Source organism: Leishmania infantum, chromosome 31 (assembly GCF_000002875.2).
Source record: "Leishmania infantum JPCM5 genome chromosome 31".
NCBI lineage: Eukaryota > Euglenozoa > Kinetoplastea > Trypanosomatida > Trypanosomatidae > Leishmania > Leishmania infantum.
The window spans coordinates 603,554-623,894 of record NC_009415.2 but is presented as its reverse complement, the minus strand read 5'-3'; the positions used below and the strand labels follow the sequence as shown (position 1 = coordinate 623,894).

At 58.6% G+C, this 20,341-nt stretch overlaps 2 protein-coding genes across 2 annotated transcripts; both read left to right on the top strand.

Annotated features, from left to right (window-relative positions):
• Positions 1-7,823: 7,823 nt before the first annotated feature.
• On the top strand, positions 7,824-11,729 carry LINJ_31_1430 (conserved hypothetical protein; the record flags this gene model as incomplete). The annotated part of the gene is made up of 1 exon (XM_001467399.1): positions 7,824-11,729. The coding sequence occupies one exon, from the start codon at positions 7,824-7,826 to the stop codon at positions 11,727-11,729; it is 3,906 nt and encodes a 1,301-aa protein (XP_001467436.1).
• Positions 11,730-14,863: 3,134 nt separating this feature from the next.
• On the top strand, positions 14,864-15,244 carry LINJ_31_1420 (conserved hypothetical protein; the record flags this gene model as incomplete). Its single annotated transcript, XM_001467398.1, has 1 exon — positions 14,864-15,244. The coding sequence occupies one exon, from the start codon at positions 14,864-14,866 to the stop codon at positions 15,242-15,244; it is 381 nt and encodes a 126-aa protein (XP_001467435.1).
• Positions 15,245-20,341: the final 5,097 nt, after the last annotated feature.

Here is a 20,341-nt window from a genome sequence, read left to right as displayed (position 1 = left end):
GCCCGCCTCGACGGCATGACGGCTCGCGCTAGAGGGCCCGGATGCAGCCGTGGCGCGGCAGGGGCAGGAGAGAGGTGTGGCTGTGCGCGTATGTCTGCTGGCGTGCTCGTCATAAGGTGAACACCTTGGGGGTGTAAAAGGCCGTTTGCATGTGCTTCATGGCATATTGTATTGATAGGGGGCTTATTCTCTCTTTGTTTTCCTCCACAGTTCGGACTTGGGGACCCTTTCCTCGTTTGTGGACAGCTTCTTCGGATGTCTACGCTTTTGTGAGAGTGTGCGTGGGGTCGGGTGGGGCTCGCGTTGCGCGTGCCTGTCGCGCGTTAGCGTCATGTGATCATCGCCCCTCATCCTTTCCTGTCTGTTGCACACTGTGTGTGCGTGGAGGGGGGTGGCTGTGCAACTCTGTTCGCCTGGTAGGGCGTGCGCGGTGGATTATGTTGACTGCAGAAAGGATGACGGGTGCACAGCGAAGCTACACGGTAGCGGGGAATCATCTCAATTCGTTCTTGTGAGTCTGTGTTGGTATCTTTTCTCTGCTGCTGGCAGCCCTTTGCGCGTTTCATCTGGTGGCTTCTCTCTTCTGTTTTAGTCGTCAATGCATGCGCGCGTGTGGTATTTCTCCGCTCTCTGTGTGCAGTCCCCGTGCCGGTCGGACCGAAGAGTGCGGGAGCCTCTCATCACGCGCTCTCAGGCGCGCGCGCATTGAACGGGTGGGCGCGTGTTCAGCTCCTTGCGTTCATTGCCAAGCGTGTGCTCGCTCTTGCTTAGCTTGACCTTCGTTTTTTCTGTTTGGCCCTCTCCCTTGCTGTCAGGTGCACAAAATCTCGGACTTTTCTCGGTGGACCAAGGCGACGGGCACCATGACCCAGACGTCTCAGGATAGCGTTATTCCGCTGATACGTGTGCAGCTGCCAGTGCTTTTTTTCCTTGCTTGCTTCATTTCTGGCGGGCTTCTCTTGCTTTCCATTTGTTGTTCGTTGTATTGTGTCGGTGCGCTGGCGCCGAATGCACGTGCAAGCGTACGCCCCTTCCCCTCCCTATGCATGGCGCGGATGTATGGCTCTTGCGTGTCGTCTTCTCAACTCCTTCTTCTCCGTCTTCTTCAATGACCTGTAGTGATACTTTCTCCGTCGCTGTCTTTTATTTCCGCATGCCTTGCCTGCGGACCACATGTGCACAGAAATGCTGAGCAAAGAAAAAAAGAAAAGTGCATGCCCATCTCGGCTTCTTCACAACAGAACACGTTCTCCTGTGTCTTTCCCATTCTTCTCTCTTTCTTTTTCGCACGCGTGCGCGCGCCTCTGCAGTCGGGTGCGCCTTTCTCCGGATGCTCGAGTGTTGTAAATTGGCTTTCTTCCTCCCTCTCTCTGCTGCGTGTAGCGGCGTCCCGGCGCGAGGGAGCACGCGCATGTGGGCGTGCTGTTGCATTTTGTGGCGCCGGTGTCCCTTCATTTTGTTTGGTATTCTCATTTTTGTTCTTTTTTTGCCGTTGTTGTTCCGTTCGTCCCTTTCTTCCTTCTCTCCTTCTCTCCCGCCCATCGTCTCTTCTTTCCGCCCCGTCTTGTTGCTCATCTGCAGGGGAGATGGCAGCCGGCTTGCTCTCTCTATCTTTATTTTTTGTCCTTGTCACTGTCTATGTGCTGTCGCACGCTGCCGTCTTGTGGAATGCTTACATCTTCGTCTCGGACGAAGCGCTCCTTGTCTGGCGCCCTGCGGTGGGCTGGAAGGCACCCCTGTGTGTCCGGCAGCGCCCGCGCCTCTGCCCTCCCTCTTCCTGCTCTGCTGCTGCCCGTGCTGTCGTTCCTGACGACGGTCTTCTTTTTGGTCACCTGGACGGAGGCACACATGGATAAGAAAACATCGTGGACAGCAGCGCACGCAGCGCGAATGAGCGCAAGAAAGAGAGGTGTATGCGCTCGGGGGGGGGTGCATCCTTGTGTGTCGACGTGCCACTGGTGTTGAGGATGGATTCACAAAGGGGCCAGAAGCGGAAAGCCATCGTTGACCCTTCCAAGCTTGCAGATTTTTTTTGTGTTTACTGTCGAATGACTTTCCGAGTAATATAGTTGTTGCTGCCGCCCCGACGCTGTTTGAGAAGGCTGCATCTGCCTTTGCAGGAGTTACTCGTACCTGATGGAACACCATATTGAGAACGACGTCTACCGTGATATGATGCGTCAGTGCACGGGCGCGCACGTGTACAAGGTACCCCTCTGCACGATTTTTTTGTTGCGGCATGCATTGGTGATTATGCTTTAAGCCTTCGTGAATGGGCTTGTGGGCCCGTATCTGTTTCGAGTAGACCCGCAATTTGCCGATAGAAAAGAAGCATAACCGCGAAAGATGTGTAGCGCCTGTGCCGTTTCTCGGACCCGGCTCCTCTTTTTGCTCAAGTGACACAGGAGGGAGCCCTCCCTTCCCCGAAGAAAAAAAAATGCCCACCCAATACTCTTCCTCGACGGCATTCGTGGACATGATGGAGCGGCTGCTGATCAGCAGGCACTCTTCTCAGCGGTGGCCCGCAACGGCACGGCTCTCAGCTCTTTGACAGAGTTGCTTCCCTCCTACAAACTCGATTGAAGAGTATTGTGCGGCTAAGAGCTCCTCACGACATCATATGTGGGCATGCCTCCGCGGTGTCGGGCTTCTGTACCCCTCGTCTCTGCACCCCTCTGTTTCTCCCGCTCTCTTCTCTCGAGTGTCTCGCCTTTCTGCATTCGGGCTCGCACATTGCACTGCCTTGCGGTTATGCTGCAAACGCCACGCTTGCGCGTGCTTGCGCCCCCTCCTCGTCCCTCGACACTGCACCCTCTGACACGCACGCACGCACCTGCTCCGCTGGATAGCATCTGAAGCGCTCTTTTTTCTCCTTGTTTTCTTGTCGGGTTGCCATCGATCGTTGACAGGGTACCGATTTCCGGAGCACACGCACTACACCCGTGCATCTGTATGTTCTTCTCGCTGTTTTTCCTTTCTTGTTTTACTCGGTTTTCTCTTCGTTTCCTTACACCATTGCCACTCCGTTCGTTTCAAGACAGGAAGGAAATCTTGCGGGGGCACACGCACAGGCACAGGCCTCGGGATCGCCTTCAACCGGACACAGAGACATCGAAAGCCCCGACCCCCGCCGCCAACCTACCAAACAACCAAACAACCACCTCAACAGGGAGTGGCAGAAGAAAAACACAACAGGCACATTTTTCTTCATTGGCCGCTTCCGCGCTGAGCTCTCTTCTGTTATTACCGTGCCCTTCGGCTGAGCTGCTGCAACGGCGTGGACCGCGTCTACGAGTCTCACTTTCGGCATCGCGTTGTTGCTCACTGGACACCCCCGCATCATCGTCTCTTCAGAACGTCGCCTTTCCTGGGTTTTCCTGTTCTTCCTCTGATCGGTTTAAGCGTCTGTGTTCTCTCTTGTTTTCTTCTTTGCCTTTTTTTTTCTCGTGCACGTGTGTGCTCCACCGGCATTGACGTGAACGGACGAACGGTGCCGTTCAGTGCTGTAATACCTTTTCGTTTCTCTGTGCCGCGCTCAGCTGAGGGCACACCGTGGCCCTCCACAGGCACCCACAGAGACAAAACTTCGCTTGCTCTCTCCGCCCTTCTGCACGCGTGGTGCAACTCTACAGTAAAGAGAGAAGACACGCCTACGTCAGATAGCGAGAGACGACCTGGAAAAGGAAAAAAACGGCAGAGCTGATAAAACCGCTGAGGCCCCCGCTTAACCGTCTATAAAACACCGTATCCGACCTAACGGAGAAGTACACGTCTACATACAGACAGACAGACGTCGTGGCTGTTCGCTTCTTATTTTATGTCGTTTTCTCCATCTTGTTTTCTGTTTAGCTCTCATCAAGTCGAAACAGCGTGCATTCGCCAACACGTGCATCCCCCTCTCCCTCGCGCGGGCTGTCGGCAGAGTTTTCTTTTCTGCTGGGTTGTTGTTTCCGTTCTTTCGCCTCTGTTGATTTCTTCGAGTTCCACGCACGGTGTCGCTTTCGCGTTTTCTATCTTTCTCGTCGTCCCTTTCTGCTCTGTGTATCACGAAAAGGGCGAGGGAAAGCAAGGCAACCCCTGGACGGCGTTCTCTCCTTTCCTCTCATCTTTTTCCCACGTACCGTCTCCCTCTCCTCCGCTCTTGCACCAGCCTTCTTCAACCCTAACGGTGCGCACCTGCTGCACCCTCTCACACCTCGAGGCACGGACAGAGGGATAGCAGAAACGGCTGTGCTACTACTATTCTTCGTTAAGGTTTAAGCCGACGCAGAGAGAGGGAGAGCGACAGCAAGGACAGGTGACGTGGGGGGGGAGCAGCCGATACGAAGAGAAGGAACGAACACGGCTGCAAGGGGAAGGCTTATCACTGGTACGTGTGCGTTTTCGTTTTTTCTTTTCTCTAAAGCGCCTCTCCCATTTCTCGTTTCCGTCTGTCTCTCTCTCTCCTCCCCCCTTGTTCGTGCTGCCGTTATCCTCGGCGAAAGCGAGGGAAGGAACGACGAAAAAAAAGAAAATAAGGCCGAGCACTCACTCGTCACGCCTTCGCCACTCAAGGCGTGACGATACATACAACACAATACACACACAAGGTGCTGCAACGCGCGCAGAAAGGGGAGAAAAAAACGGAAGAAGGACGCACCCCGATACAGAACGATTTACGAGGAGGGAGAGAAAGAGTGGGACGACTTCTGCGCAGCACTCGCGACACCACAAGACGTTTGCGATCGGGAAAGTTTATCTTGATCAGCGACGGATTGTTTTCGTGTCTTGCGACGAGTCCGCAGCGGGGAAAACGCACACGCACCCACCTGCCCCCCCCCCCCCCCACACACACACACATACACATACACGACAAGGAACAAGACATCCCCCTCCTAGCTGCATGACATCTCTTTCTCTCTCGTAGGGTCTCTCCTCCGTGTACCGGTGTGTTTCTCTCTTCTTTGCGCCCGTTTCCGTGTTCTTCATTTTTCGTTATCTGCCGCTTGCGCGCTGTGATTTCTCGCCTGTCTTTGTTCTTTTTTGAAGGGGGCGCTCTCTCACTTCACCTGCGTTTGTGTTTTTTCGCTCGTGTGTGTGTGTGTGTGTGCCAATCGACTCTCCGTGTCGGCTCTCCCCCCTTTGAGCACGCCGGAGCTTTCTCTCTGCACGCCTCCTCAATCCCTCTCCTTGCTGGTGTTGCTTCTCTGTCAACGTTCGTGTAGGTCAACCTCGCTCTTTCGAAGCCCAGAAGCATATCGTTCCGGTACAAGGTGCCGCTTACAAGGCTATCCTGCTCGCTACGCAGCTGCCAGCAGCCGGCCGTTGCCGTGTGCCTCGGGGTTAGGCGTAAGAAAAGCAACTGAGAAAGCTTCATTAATATCATCGCATTTTTCTTTTTTTTTTTCACAGACGTGTACTCTCGTGACAGAGCAACGAAGGCTCTTCCGTGAGGGTGTGACGGTGGCGGGACCTGCAGCTCCGGCCGACGGCGACAACAGTGAAGCAAGTCGACGTAGAAGCAGCCGCGCAATTTGGTTCACCACCTCCTCTTTCTGTCTCTCTTGCTTTGCTCTGTGTTCTTCCTCTTTTGTGTCGGTGTAGATGCTCTGTCGCGTGATCTGATTTCGGTGTTCTTGGCTACTGCTCCACTGTTCTGTTTCTGCCGCTTTTATTTATGTATTACTCGCCCCTCTCTTCTCTCTACGTTTTTCTGTCAAGTGCGTTTCTATCTTCTTTCGCCGTCGTTTCCAGATTGTCTTTGTGTACACTGGGGTATGCGCGAGCGTGCACGAACACACGGCGACACACGAAAGGACAAAAAAAAACATAAAGTAGCGCAGTGCTGATACTGGGGACCGTTTCCGTTCTGCTTTCGGTACACTGCCTCACTTCTGCCGTGCTGTGCTTTCCGTATTTGTGGTTGCGCCACGTCTTTGTCTGCCTCTTGCTCGCATCGGATCGGTGTTTCTTTTCTTTGTGTTCCTTTCGTTTCGTTACTTTCCACCTGCCGCTAATACAGTCTGTGCTCCCCCTCCCTCCCACCCTCCCACACACACCCTCACCAAAAAAATTAAGACGAAAAAGAATAAGCTCCCGTGTTTCCTGTTATACATCAGTGTTGCGGTAAGGCGGAGCCCAACTTGCGATCTCGATCGCTTCTTTTTTCTTTTTTACCAGCGCCGTCACTCAATCCTCTTTACATCATTGACAAGAGGACGTACATGCCTGCGAGAAAGAGGGGCAGAGAAAGACACGCCTGATAGAACAGAACCCCCTCCCCAACGAAAAACGGTGGAGAGCTGCTGTAGTTGTCACGATTGGCGCAGAGGAAAGATCCGCTACGCTTGTCTGCATCAGCGACAGGGCGCGTGCGCGGTCAAGACTTGAGGAGCGACGGGGGGAGAGAGAGCTGGAGCTGTGAAAACGAAAAGCCTTGGAAGAGGTGCGCACGCCCCTTCACACGAGGCTCTTTGTTCTCGGCGCTCCACGTCTCCGATTCTTCCAACCCGAACTCTCCATCTTCTTCTATCTTGGCCTTCCCTCGAGTGTTTGCGTCCTCTCCTCAAGGGACCGGCCACGCCTAGTTCACACACACAAATACACACACATATATAAGGTGTATTCGCATCCGTTGCCGTTTGCATCGTCCTTTACGCCGCGGAGGATTTTCTTTTTTTGCTTTTTTTTTCTCGCTGCGTGTCGGTTGTGCCTTGGCAGAGTCTCTGCGCGTGGTGGTAGGTAGCACCGACTCCGCTGCGATTCTTCTTATTTGGCGTTTCGTCTCGAGGGTATTTTCTTGCAACGCCCTCCGTACCAAATCACTTCGCAGCGCTTCTCGGTGGCACACATATCGGCCTGTGAGTGCTTTCTGACTTCTTTCCCTATTCTCGTCCCGTTCTCACCGCCCTGTTCCTGTGCCACCATAAGCAGGCTCTGCACAGCGGCGCGAGACGATAGAGTTACATGTCGTTTCTACAAAAAAAGAAGATTCAACCGATCTGTGAGCACGTCCCCCCCCTGCCTTCAGTGTCGTTGTACGTTCTGCCGCCGAAGACCGCGCCCACGACTGTGATTTACGTCTTCACCTCTCTCCACGTGTGCGCTGCTGCCTCTTCGGGCCAGTACTTCTTTATTTCGTCGGTTTTACTCGGTTTACTGCCCTTATAACCAACCCACGGCGTTGCCATTGGCCGCAACGATTGTCTTGCCGTGCGTGCGTGTGTACGCGTGCCTCCTGAGTTTTTTTTTTTCGCGCTCGCGTTTGTGTGTGTGTGTGTTTCCATTTTTCTGACGCTTCTGTTTGGGACCCCACCTCCTTTTTTGGTTTTACTTGTTGTTTTTGCTTCGAAGCTGCAAACGCCTTTAGTGATTTTCCACTTCTTCTTCTGTCCTTCTCAAGCCGCGCCTCGCTCTGCTTCTCCTGTGCCGCGGGACTTGTTTGTTCCCTCCTTTCCTCTTATTTTTCTTGTGTGCGCGTGCACGCGCGTGTATATCAGCTCCGTCGCACGCCGCTCCGACCCTTCGCTTTCCCTCACTTCCTTCCTCTTTCTTTCTTCCCTGTTTTGCTCATTACTTTACGGAGGCGTCGGCTCAAGTTGCATCTGCGAGGATCGCACCCGAAGCGGCAAGCGGTTCTCTGCCCGTGTGTGTCTTTCTTTTCTCTTCTGGAGCGCATTGAACGGAGAGACTTCGTTTTCGTCCTTGTCCTGTCTGTCGGACTGCCGTCCGTGGGTAGGCCGAGCAGCTCTCTTCCTGTATCTCTCCTGCTCTTCACCTTTGCCAGCAAAACGCCCTGCCTCCACCACCGCTCAAGCCCCGATCTTCGAACACGACCGTAAGGAATGGGAGCTCTTCCGAGCCACGAGACACACGAGCGTGGCCTCTACAGCCACCGCCACGGACGCAATCGGCGGAATGAGATCATCCTCATCCCCTTGACGACATCTTTCTTCCCCAGCCCCGACTGCCCTCTATTCCAGCATCTGTACAACTCGCGGTACCGACGCACCGCCAAGTACTACTTTCGTGCCCTGCGCAGTGCCCAGACGCCCCGCGACAGCGACTATTTCTGCACCACGACGGCCATCAACGAGGAGGAGGAGTTTGAAAAGTTCTACAAGGAGTATCTGGAGAAGCGCGAACTCTGCGGAGAAAAGGCGAGTGTGGCGGCAGCGACAGCGACCGCGGTGTCGCCCACAGCCTCCTCCCCGCTCTTGTCTGGCTGCTCAGCCACCGGCGACAGCGGCGCCGACGCGGGAAGCACAAATGGGCTGTCAGGCGCCATTCCGTCGGCCCAGTCGCCTCAGGATTGCCTGAATGCGCAGGGTCTTCCGCCCAGGGTGGGCCCGATGGACTTCCGCAGCTACTCCGACACCCGCGAAGGACTGTACCAGATCCTCATTCGCGATAACGAGCCGGGCGTCTTTGCAACTGATGAGGAGCTGCGGCAGGCATACTGGAAGCAGCTGCAGGAGCAGCAGACGGGGCGTCAGCGTGCGTATCAGCAGCAGCAGCAGGGAAGGCACTCCGCTAGCCAAGCGGCAACAGGCGGCGCGGGCGCAGCCGGCTCCATGCCGCCTCCGCCTCCGCTCCCGCCCCCGCTCTCTCTATCGCCGTCGGCGCCGCTGTCTCCTTCTGCTGGCATGAACGACGCGCACGCGCTTCATGGAGGACTCAATGCCTCTGGCGTGCCCTCCGCGGCGAGCGCTGCGATGGACGACTTGTCGTTTGACGAGTTCGTCTCTGGCTACGTGGCGGCGAAGCGCTACATGAAGGGAAAGCCGTTGCATACCAGCTTTAGCACAACGGCAGCCGCCGACGTGAAGGGAAATCCGATCACACCGGCGATGGGTGCGGCTGGCAGTGCCAAGGTGCTAAACGAGTACTCGGCGAGACACTACAAGCACGTCACGTCGCCGGTGGCATATGACGTGCGCCCACTTCCTTGCGTGATTGCTTCACGCTACGACCCCGGGAAGCCGCAGCCCGTTAACGACCCGCTCTACGTGCAGTTTGGCGACTCCTACGTGAGAATTATGGGCATGTTCGGCTTCTTCCCCTCTACCATCGGGATGCGCCGGGCGGCGGGAAGCCGTGGCTCCGAGGACGGCACTGGCTCCGGCAAACCGCAGCGCAGCTTTCCGCGCAAGGAGGGCAATTGCAACGGCAGCGACGACATTGACGAAGAGTTTGAGATTGAGCAACACCTACTGAAGGGGACAATGTTCGTGGACAAGGACGTCGGCGATCAAATTCTCGGTAATATGGTGATGCTAGCTACATACATGTACGTGCGCCAGTGCATCGAGGCGCGCATCCACCCCCAGGCGATTCCGATGCTCCCGGTGCTGATACGCTTCCCGCTGTCGAATATTCCCATGCTGCAGTTTGTGCGCGAGTTCCGCGTTCGCCTGCGCAGCCTGCTGGAGGCGGGGACGGCAAAGGCGGGTCAGAAGCCGGTGCACACTGGCATGAGCGGCTTCAATCCCGAGGACCTTGCCGAGCCTCACCACCCGCAGCTGCAGCGCCTGGAGGAAGAGGGCTACCTCTTCGAACCTGACATCCCGTGTGCGACAACGCCGCAGCAAGTGTTCATGTCTGTTGAGCAGGCGAGCAGCACCACTGCGCCGCTGCGGCGCCACGTTGGAATGAAAACACCTAGCTGCGGCAAGTATCCGATTATCATGATGTCCGGCTTCAATGTGCAGTCCACGCCACTGCGGCACCCGGCCTTGAACACGACGGGGTACCCGCCTGCTATGGCCGCCGCCGCCATGATTGCCGCCGCGCACCGCCACTCCGCCATGTCCAGCCCGCAGTCGAGCTCGAAATCAGCGTCTCCGTACGCCGCGTCTGGCATGGGCCGTGCCCCAACCTTTCCTTTGACAGCGCCGCCGCCACCGTTGCCTGGGCAGGTGGGGTCTGCGTCGGCGTCAAACAGCACCACCTTGCCGCCACCGCCGCCCCCTCCGCCGCCGCCGCCGCCGCCCCCTCCGCCGGCGCCTGGAGCACCAGCTTCGGCATCCGCTACTACGACCCCTGCACATGAGGCGCGCAAGAGTGCCTTGCTGCACCGACGCAAGCAGCGCTTCCGCATCTGGGTCGAGGATGGCCACATCTGCATCTGGGCGAGCGCGGCCTACGCCCGTCGCGCGGCGCTCATCATGGCGCAGCAGCTCAACACCACGGTGGACAGCAACTCGGTGCCAGAGCAGCGGTCGTGGAACTACCGAGGACTGCTGCACGCGAACACGACGGTGCCACCACCGCGACACGTGAACGACGTCATCATTGTGGCTGAAGACATCCCTACCATGGACTTGTGGCAGGGGGATGTGCTGCGGTGCTGCACGCAGGCGGAACTCCAGGCGATGCTCAAGTCCAAGGGGGCGGGTCCGCTGCCGCTGCCGTGTGCCCGTGAGGAGACCGAAAGCAAGAGCGGCGCCATCACCGGCACAACGGAGCGGCAAGCCGCCTCTCTATCCATCGCCGCCGCCGCCAAGCCTGCTGCCATGGAGTCGATCGGCGGCTTCACGAGCCCGTCTGTCAGCTCCAGCACGGCGGATAGCGGCGTCGCTGCCGCTGGCGCGGGCGGACACGTCAACTTCACCAGCAATCACGTGAGCAATCCGCTCTTGCAGGAGAAGGAGATGGCCCCGCCGGAGGCTTTCTGGGTGCGTGGCTCCGGTGGCCTGGATGACTCTTTCACGAACATTACGGAGACGAACATGCCGCCCCACCCAAAGGCCGAGAAGCAGCTGATGCAGGCCGCCATGCAGCGGGCAAAGAAGGCCGCTGCCGCCGTGGCAGTCGCGCAGAACAGCGGCAAAAAGCGGCGCCCCACGAACGCCGAGGCGGCCGTGTCAGCTGCTGCGCAGCTGTTCATCGACATCGACCGTCGCGAGGGGACCATGAACATCGAGGAGGTGGTGCTGGCCTGGATCAAGGTGGTTGCCATTCTCACCCGCGACTCCACCGAGGAGGACCGCGCGTGGGTGCGCGACCCGCAAGGCAACCCGGTCCGCGTAGATCGGTACGTCATCCGCCGCTACGAGCATGACGGGGTGCGCTTCTTCATTGGTGTCACGCCGCGCTTCGTGGGCCAGCAGCGGCGCATCGAAAAGGTGCTGGGCGAGGTGTTCGCACTGGAGGAGCGCGAGGGTCATCGCTGGCGCCTGAAGAACCAGGGCCGCGGCGAGGAAGACGAGGAGTGCGAAGATGGACTCCATACCAGCCATGATGATGACCCCTCAAACGAAGAGGAGGGGCATCATCGTCACTCGTCCGTGTCGCATGTCTCCCGGCACACGGAATCGCTTTCGTACGCCTTTGGCGCCTCCGCCGCCTCGTCTGTCAAGGCTCCAGACAGCTGTGCCGGCGGTATGAGCAGCATGTTCGACGATGTCTGGGGCACCCTGGTGATCCCGATGACCCACTCCCCACCGTCGAGCACCGCGTGCACACCGGTTGCACCGTTGACCGTTGGGCCCAAGATGCAGTCTTCTTTGGCGGCGTCGTTGAATGCAGCCCTCCCGCGAAGCGATTCAGGGGAGTCTGTCGAGAACAGCTCCCGCCTGGCCTTTACGGCAGTCTTTGGAAATGCCGCGCCCGCAGCCGGCAAGTCCGCAGCCACGACGTCGCTAAGGACAAGAGATGCGGAGCTAATGGGCGCCGGCTTTGAGGTGGACGATCTGCTGGAGCGGTACGCGTCCGCGCCCCTCTTCTTCGGCGGCGAAGACGACGAGTGATTCACTGGTGTGAGTGCAGGTGCTGAAAGCGTATCGTGCTGCATCGTCATGCCCCTCCCTTGCTGCTTTAAGTGAGCACTATAGGCCATCTGTGTCCTTCCCTTGCTTGTTTGTTCTTCGCTGTGGCAGACGTGAATATGTGCACAGACTGCTTCCAGTGAACAGCCAAGATGGGATCGAAGATGCTGTGGCTCTGGTGGCAACATACCGAGTAGCTGCGCTGAGTGTTCTCACCCACGTCAGTAGACCTCTTTGCGTCTGTGGCTGTTGTTGCCTCATCGAAGGGTAAGAGTTCGGACTCCTCGCATTCGCCTCTCCTCCTGACGGCATCGAAAGCAGTGTCGCCGTAGGCCGTCTCTCTAGTGTGCTTAGGTGTCTGTGTGACGCCCAGAGGCGCGCGCATGTGTCTCATTTCGTTTTTTTTTTGTGCTGCAGATTCACGTACCTCATGATGGAGGGAGGCACATACCTCAGTGAGCGGCATCTCCAGGTCCAGTACACCCATCTCCCCCCGCTTTTTGTGTGTAGGGAGCCAAGCATCTCCTCCCTATCGCTCTGCCAATACCGAGCCGCTTCTGGTGGTGACAGGGTCAAGGCGCACACGGCTTGGGGAAGTCAGGGCGATGCATTGCTACATATGCCAGCGGTCAGGTCCTGGCTGGCGTTGCGGGGGAGAGACCTGCGACAGTGCACACGCACGCACCATCCATGTGAGGGGGAGAGTGTCAGCCTGACTCGAACGCATCCCATCCCCAGCCCTGACATCGCCCACTGGTGCAGGGGAGCCTGAGCCGCCACCGAGAGGCGCACCAGGTCGCGACCTGCTTGATGGGGGCTGTTGCGAGGCGGGTGGGTAGAGGGTGTGGCGAAGGCTGTGCTCCCATCGCCGAGCCGGTATAGCTGTAGAACGTGTCTACTGCTGCTTCGCATCATCTGATTAGGCCTGTGGCAGAGGCGGGAGGTTAGAGTGGCATTTTACTCATGCTCTAAGGCAGAATGGACAAAGCAAGTGGACGAGGCGAAGGTGTAGGTACCAGGGTGGTGAGGCGCACGAGCTGCTGTGCGCGAGATCGATGGACGTGCGAGCCATTCGCATCGAAGGGAGCGGCAGGCATCCGTCACGGATTTCGCTCTGCTCTCCGCATGCCTATCTTCCATGAAAGCGTTTTTCGTTTTATGTCGTTCTTATTATGTTTATGTGCGTTGCTGCGTGTGCGTCTCTGTGCTCTCGTTTCTTTTTTTTTCCCTGTTCGCACCGGCGGTGGAAGCGGTCCTTACCGTCACCACCGCATACAAGTACACACACACACACACACACACATCCATGGGCAGTGAGGTGGAGTGTTCGCTAAAGCACGTGTTCGTTTCTTTTTAGTTTTACCGCTACGTCTGTCCTCCCCGTCCTCCTTCCCGTGAGGCGTTTGTGGGCGCCCGGAGAGCACCTTCTGCGCGGCAAGCTAGGCCATCTTTTTGTGCGTAGGCACATGCATGTCGGCGGCTCGACAACTACGGAAACACCGACTCGTGTGAAAGGCGTGCAGAGTCCGGAGCGGGCGTCGTGCCCCTGCGGCCATGGACTCCGACGAACATCTCGCCTGCCGCGGCACATGCGGGCAGGCGATTCATCGACGCCCGAGGTGGCATCGATGGAGATGGACGATGCGGGCAGCGACCCCCCTTCCCCGGGCAGCGGCGTTGTGAGGCGTGCGCCAAGGTGCAGAGGCGCTGCTGCTGTGCACAGGCACTGTGAAGCGGAGCTGGCACGGTGCATGGCGCGACCGAGTCCTGTGGGCGCCGATGTGGAGTGCCGCGGCACGAGGCGACTGAGGGCGAAGCGTGGCGCACAGGCAGAGCGCGCGTGGCCTGCGAGGGCCGTGGCGTGCAGCTGGCCAGCTTCCTCCTCGGGCTGGCCCGGCGTCCGTGCGCATAGCCGACCCCCTGCTGCCCGCGCGACCGACGCCACCGCCTCCGCCCTGGAGCAGGACCGTGGACGTGGACGGCGTGGATGGAGGCGCGCGGTCCGGCCGAGCCGGTGTTGCGCCGGTGGCGCAGCGGGTGTGCGAGGAAGAGGGCCGAGGAGGGACAGGAGGAGCCCGTGAGACGCACGGCCCGCCTCGACGGCATGACGGCTCGCGCTAGAGGGCCCGGATGCAACCGTGGCGCGGCAGGGGCAGGAGAGAGGTGTGGCTGTGCGCGTATGTCTGCTGGCGTGCTCGTGGTCAAATGGGCACGTGGGCAAAAACGCTTTGGTTAAGCTGGCTGTCATAATAAGCTACGCGCAGTCTCAGGGATTTCGGAGGAGGTTTGTCTCAGTGCGCGGCTCTCGCGGAGTGGGGCGGTGTCACACAAACAAGTGCTGGTTGATGTACCCTAGTGTGTCCTTTGAATTGTGCCGCTGGGACGTCCATAAATGGGATTCCCGTATTCGAGCGTGTCCCTTAAGCTGTGTATTGTTCTCCTCGTTTCTTCCCCTGAAACGCTTACGTAATCTGTTTTGTGTTGAACTCGAAAAGGGAAGGGCTATCGGCAGTGCCCTAGCGGCCTTGAAGGAGGCGGGCAGGCAAGCGTTGCCTGTCCACTAAGGCGAGATCTGTGCGGTGTGGCCTCTTTGAAGGGGTGCTATTCGTGAGCCTCAGGTGGACTCGTTGATGAGGCTGCGTCGGTGCCTCAGTCTGCAGAGAGAAACCTGCGGTTCGTGCGCCTTTTCCCGTTTTGCGGTGTAGCGTGCTGGATGGTGGAGCGGACGCCGATGTCTTGGTGCGCTTCTCTGTGTATGCTTTACAGCAGGGCTGCGCGTCTTCCGTCTTTTAATATCCTCGCCTTGCACCCCCTTTCTTTATTGCTGGTTTGCTTTCTCAATCGTATCATCATGATAGCTGTTCTTGCTGCTCGCTCTGCGTGATCTGACACATACCTGCGGAGGCGGTGCCCACGATCTCCCTCAGTCGCTGGCTTGCTTTTATTTTTATTTTTCCATCTTTTAGGTTTGCCTCACTTCATCTGTCCTCCTGATTCCGTGCGGTTGCCCGCAGCGCGCGTCTGGTAACACGCGGAGCGCTGCCGAAGGAGAGTGCCTCTGATACGCGAGAGGATCGGGCGCTTTCGGTTTTATTTCCCTTCGCTGGTTGTGTACGATGCCGCACTCCCCTCAGTCGACAGGGCAGATCACCTGCCAGCAGTGCCATGTTACGCTTGCCTACCCCATCGGTGCCCCCTCGGTGCGGTGCCCGATGTGCGCAGCCGTGACGCCAGTTCAGCAGTTCAGTGTGACGTGCGTGTGCTGCCGCTGCATCCTCATCCTGCCGCAGAACACCAGCCTTGCCATGTGCCCGCGATGCCGGACTGTGATGTCTATCCCGGCTAGTATTCGCGAGGGTCACACCGGACCGCAGGCCCCGCCAAAACAATGCGTTTACATTGACCGCCCACCCACTGTCAACTCGTCGGGCGTTAAGGTGACTCACTTGGCTGTCGGCACGAAGCTCGACGACGACAACCCGCCGGGAAAGCGCTAGACATAGTGCCGTAAAAGCAGGTCGCCCGCGACAATCTTCACCGGTGCAGAGGCACGCGCCCTTCACGCTGCGTGCCCGCACGAAGTCGGCCTCGCCTATGCTTCTTTGTGATGTGCCATAACCGCCTTGTGTGCTGTCGTGTGCGCGTCTTCTGTGAGCTGCTTGCCTCCTCCGCCGCTTTTGCCGTTCTCGTACAAGGCGTCTTGCTGCCCGTTGACCCCGCGGCCTGCCCCACTTCCCCCTTTTTATTTCATTTTCTTTGGAGTAGGAGGGTGTGGGTGGGTGGGCTCCTCTGTGCCGTCCGACTTCGGTTTGTTTGACGTCCCGCCTGCCCCGTCCTCCCCTCGCTTCGATGCTGCTGCTCTCGATGTTGCTTCCTCGTTTGGGGGTCTTTCTTGTTTTTATTTTGTTTACTGGCGGCTCTATTGCCCGCCGGCCACCTTCATGTGTGGCATCGAGGTCCCCGCGCCTCACACGCCGTGGGGGGAGGAGAGGGGGGAGGCCAGGCAACCTGCAGCCTGCCCTCGGGTACGGCTGCGGACTCTTGCCGTTGGCGGACAGACCTGGGCTGGCGCTGTGCCAAAGAGACGTGCGGTGATGCTGACGTTTGTGCCCGCTCACTAGGCATGGTGTCGGCGGCTCGACAACTACGGAAACACCGACTCGTGTGAAAGGCGTGCAGAGTCCGGAGCGGGCGTCGTGCCCCTGCGGCCATGGACTCCGACGAACATCTCGCCTGCCGCGGCACATGCGGGCAGGCGATTCATCGACGCCCGAGGTGGCATCGATGGAGATGGACGATGCGGGCAGCGACCCCCCTCCCCCGGGCAGCGGCGTTGTGAGGCGTGCGCCAAGGTGCAGAGGCGCTGCTGCTGTGCACAGGCACTGTGAAGCGGAGCTGGCACGGTGCATGGCGCGACCGAGTCCTGTGGGCGCCGATGTGGAGTGCCGCGGCACGAGGCGACTGAGGGCGAAGCGTGGCGCACAGGCAGAGCGCGCGTGGCCTGCGAGGGCCGTGGCGTGCAGCTGGCCAGCTTCCTCCTCGGGCTGGTCCGGCGTCCGTGCGCATAGCCGACCCCCTGCTGCCCGCGCGACCGACGCCACCGCCTCCGCCCTGGAGCAGGACCGTGGACGTGGACGGCGTGGATGGAGGCGCGCGGTCCGGCCGAGCCGGTGTTGCGCCGGTGGCGCAGCGGGTGTGCGAGGAAGAGGGCCGAGGAGGGACAGGAGGAGCCCGTGAGACGCACGGCCCGCCTCGACGGCATGACGGCTCGCGCTAGAGGGCCCGGATGCAGCCGTGGCGCGGCAGGGGCAGGAGAGAGGTGTGGCTGTGCGCGTATGTCTGCTGGCGTGCTCGTGGTGAAATGGGCACGCGGATGCGGAGGAAGTTTCATTGTGGTGCTCATTGACGTGACGCGATGCGATGCTGGTCTTCTGCATGAATGTGCCTGCGGGCGGAGCGCGGGCTGAGTTCTTGTGAAGATGGCGTGCTCTCTGTGGGCCTGCGGCTTGCTTGCGTTTACCAGACGCGCAAATACAGTGTTGTGCTTCCGGGCCTTTTCGTGTCTTCAGGCTCCTGTGGACGAGGTGGTGTGTCTCTGTGCGTGTGTGTGTACGCGCATGTGTCTGTTGTGGGCGTCGTCCTCGTTCGTGTCTTCTCGTGCTTTCAGCGTTGTGTATTTGCAGCGTGTCCGGCGCAGCCGCTTCTTTTCTCCGTTGATTTCCCGGCTTGTCGCGTTGACGTTTGTGCCTTTTATTTGCTTCTTCAAAGAAGGACGTGCTTGCGTATGTATCGCTGTGCCGTTCTGGTGGATGACGTGTGTTTCAACGGCACCGCATCTTTAACAGCTCTCAATGGCGTCCGGGCACATGGGTTTTGTGCTCTCTATCTGGGTGAAGTCGTGCCGAGCGTCGTGTCGGAGGGAGGGGATAGAGGGGTGGCTCTTGCGGTGCCTCCCCTTCGTGGGATGCATTGCTGCTGGGTGGTGCTGCCCGGTGCCTTGTACGGAAGGCGACTTCGTTTTTGCCGGAAGCCGCTTTACACGCGAGTCTTCGAACGCGCCAGAAAACACTTGATCGGCCGTGTTCGACGTAGGAGACGACCGAGTGCAGGCTACGAGCTCCCACGGCTTTGAAGTGGGCGCTGCTCCGCGGAATGCATGCATCACTTTCTGCTCATCACTTGTGGAACTTTCACGTCCCCCTTCTCCGTCTTCTTCGCTTGTGCTGATCTTTGGATGTGGCGGAGTGGGGCGCGTATGCGCACGCGGGCACGCTCACCGGCGGCGAGCAACGATGCGTCTGTGCATAGACACACTTGCTGACCTTGCTGCATCTCTCCGTCACCGCGCAGGCGTGACCTGCTCTCTTTTCGTTCCTCCTCTTCTGATGGGGTGCCTAGCAGTGCACCTCTCGGCGCCCTTAGTCGTCGCGCTGCATGGCAGACAGGTGATGGAGCAGCTGTCGGATTAGGTCATGCAGATCAACGGGGCCACAAGCCTTCTGAGCCACTGCCAGCACCGCTGTCATCGCAATCATCCATTTGCGTATTGCAGGCTAGAGGCGGCGACTCTGCCGTACCGCCGTTCTCGCACTCACTTCGCTGCGTACTCGCGCTGGACGTTGCATCGGGGCAGGATGTGAATTGAGGCTTCTGCCGTGCTCCTTTCACGTGTACGCGGCACGCGCTCTCTACCGGATCGCTTTTCGAAGTGGATCGTTCCATGCTGCAGGATCGACCGAAATAAGCACGGCAGCACGAGAGCCGCACACGCACGTCTGGCGGTGAGCTGGCAGGCGCGCGCCGCTAATCCACCGGCGCCGTCCGAGGGAGGCGCTCATAGAAGCATGCTCGGCCTGCTGGGTGCCATGACTGGTGAGAAGTCCACACACTTGCTTAGCTCCCTGAAGCTGGTAACATCCCTGACAACAATAGCCGACAATGGAGTGTCGCCGGCCGACTGTCTGTCGACACCAAACAGACGGCGGTGCACGGGGGTCTGAAACGAGCGCAGTCTAGCCTGTGCAGCGGGACATCTGCGCGCCGCATGAGACCACTTCTGACAAGTCTTTTGCACACAACACAAGCGCAGCGGCCCCTTTTTTCTTTCAAGGGCATCATTAGTGTCTGCTGGCGCTCAGTCGAGGTGATGTGGGCGCACGTGTATGTGCTCAAGCGGGAGCCCCAGTGAGGCGTTTCTGTGCAGCAGCGCGAAGACCTCCTCCGTTGCACAGTCTCTGCCCAGCACCTGATTTTGATGAAGCGAATGAGTTATCCAAACGCGTGAATGCTGCACCGCCGTGGCCGCGCAGCACTAACCAGCCTCCTCGAAGCCCTGTGGGGATGTGCGACGGCTTCTGTTTCTTCCGCTTGCCGTCTGTGATCTCTCCAGTCGATTTCATGCAGGGTACAATGCACCTTGGCGACCTTTCTGAGGATACGGCTAACCGGGATGCGAGAAAATCCACATGGATGACGGCTACTCTCGAGAGAGAGAAGTGACGCGGCGAAACCAACTTCCGAAGTGGTGATGGTAACGACCCTTTCAGAGTCGGTTAGTCATGACCGTGCCACCGCTCGCAGTGAGAACAACCCTAGCACATTACTCGCGCCTCAGTCTACCCAGGCGATACCGACAGATGGTGGGCGGCAGACTCCTACCTCGACAGCCTCGTCACCGTTGTCGTTTCCGCGACCGCTCTCTGTCGCGCAGCGCGGGAGTTGTTCTCCCGAAGCGCTTCCAGTTTTGCCGACTGCTTTTGTCTGTACCGGGGCACGCAGCAACGCAGCATATCCCGGTGTAAAGAACACCAGCGCGTGGCCTCTGCTCGTAGTTTCTCAAGTTACTCGTCAGAGAGGGAACCCGCCGACGCAGATAACGGTAGATCGGACGCATGCTTTGGTCGCTGGGGAGTCTGTCGCCTCGCCCAACGCACCACTGCCATTCGAGTGCCTTCCGTTACCGCAGCTCTCACGCGGCCCCGCGCTGGCAGATGCACTTCCTGGGCAATGTGCATCGTCAGAGTTGGCCTCTACTGCGGTGCGTGCCCTCGATGGAAGCCACCTCCTTCCTGACGATGGAAGCGGCGCCGCTGTCCACTCCCTCCTGCTGCAGAGGGAGGGCGCATCTGTGATTTATCCGTATCACCGTCAGTGGCTCTCGCCGCGCCTCCGCAAGCTGCTTCACCTTAGGTCGAAGACCCCCCACCCTTGCTGCGTGTGGTATCTTCCGCAGCTAGAAGCTGCACATGCTCAGCGCTTCGTTTAACGGGTAGTGCGTTGGCGAGCACCTTCTCTGCACTGCTGGCGGAGGACGCCGCTGCCCGCGCGTCCCTCGGCAGTACAGAGCACTGTGAGTACCCGACGGAAGTCTTGCCTTTGGCGCAGGGAGATGGCGAATAAAGTAGCAAGGCGATGCCATCAGCCCTTTCTCTCTCTCTCTGTGCGTGTGTGTGTGTGTGCGTGTGCGTGTGCGTGTGCGTGTTTGTGCGTGTGCCGCTCAAGGTGTCGACGCTTTCACTTGCGGCGCACTTCTTTGGAGCGTTCTCACAGAGACAAAAACGTATATAGACATATATATATATATACCTTCCATTGATGAACGCTTCTCTCTCTCTCGTGCACGAGACGTCGCTGTCCTCTGACTCTGTCATGCCTGCTTGGGTGATGTCGCCACGTGCGTGTGCGCGCGTTCCAATGCCGAACACAGAGGACCTCACGTGCTGCAGTGCTGCGAAGCAGCTAATGCAGCTTGACCCCTTGGCAAGGCCTACTGGGTAGACTTCTGGCAGCCCGTCGCTGCTTGTCTCTCATCGCCTCTTGTACTGACTCGGCCTGCTGATCGTTCACCTTCTTCTGCTGGTCAATCTGTGGCGTCTTCCACCGCAATGAAAAACGTGGAGTCACGCCGTTGCGGGCCATCCACGCCTCTTTGCCGACTCGCTCACCAACTCCCCGCCACGCACGCTATTCCTCCCTATCGTATGTAATAGGAGTTCGAACTAACCACAAAAACGGTAAACCATCGCACCGCCTCACCTCAGACGGTGACGGTGTAGCGCAGAGTCTTCATGGTTGCCTGCGCGACATCTCAAGAG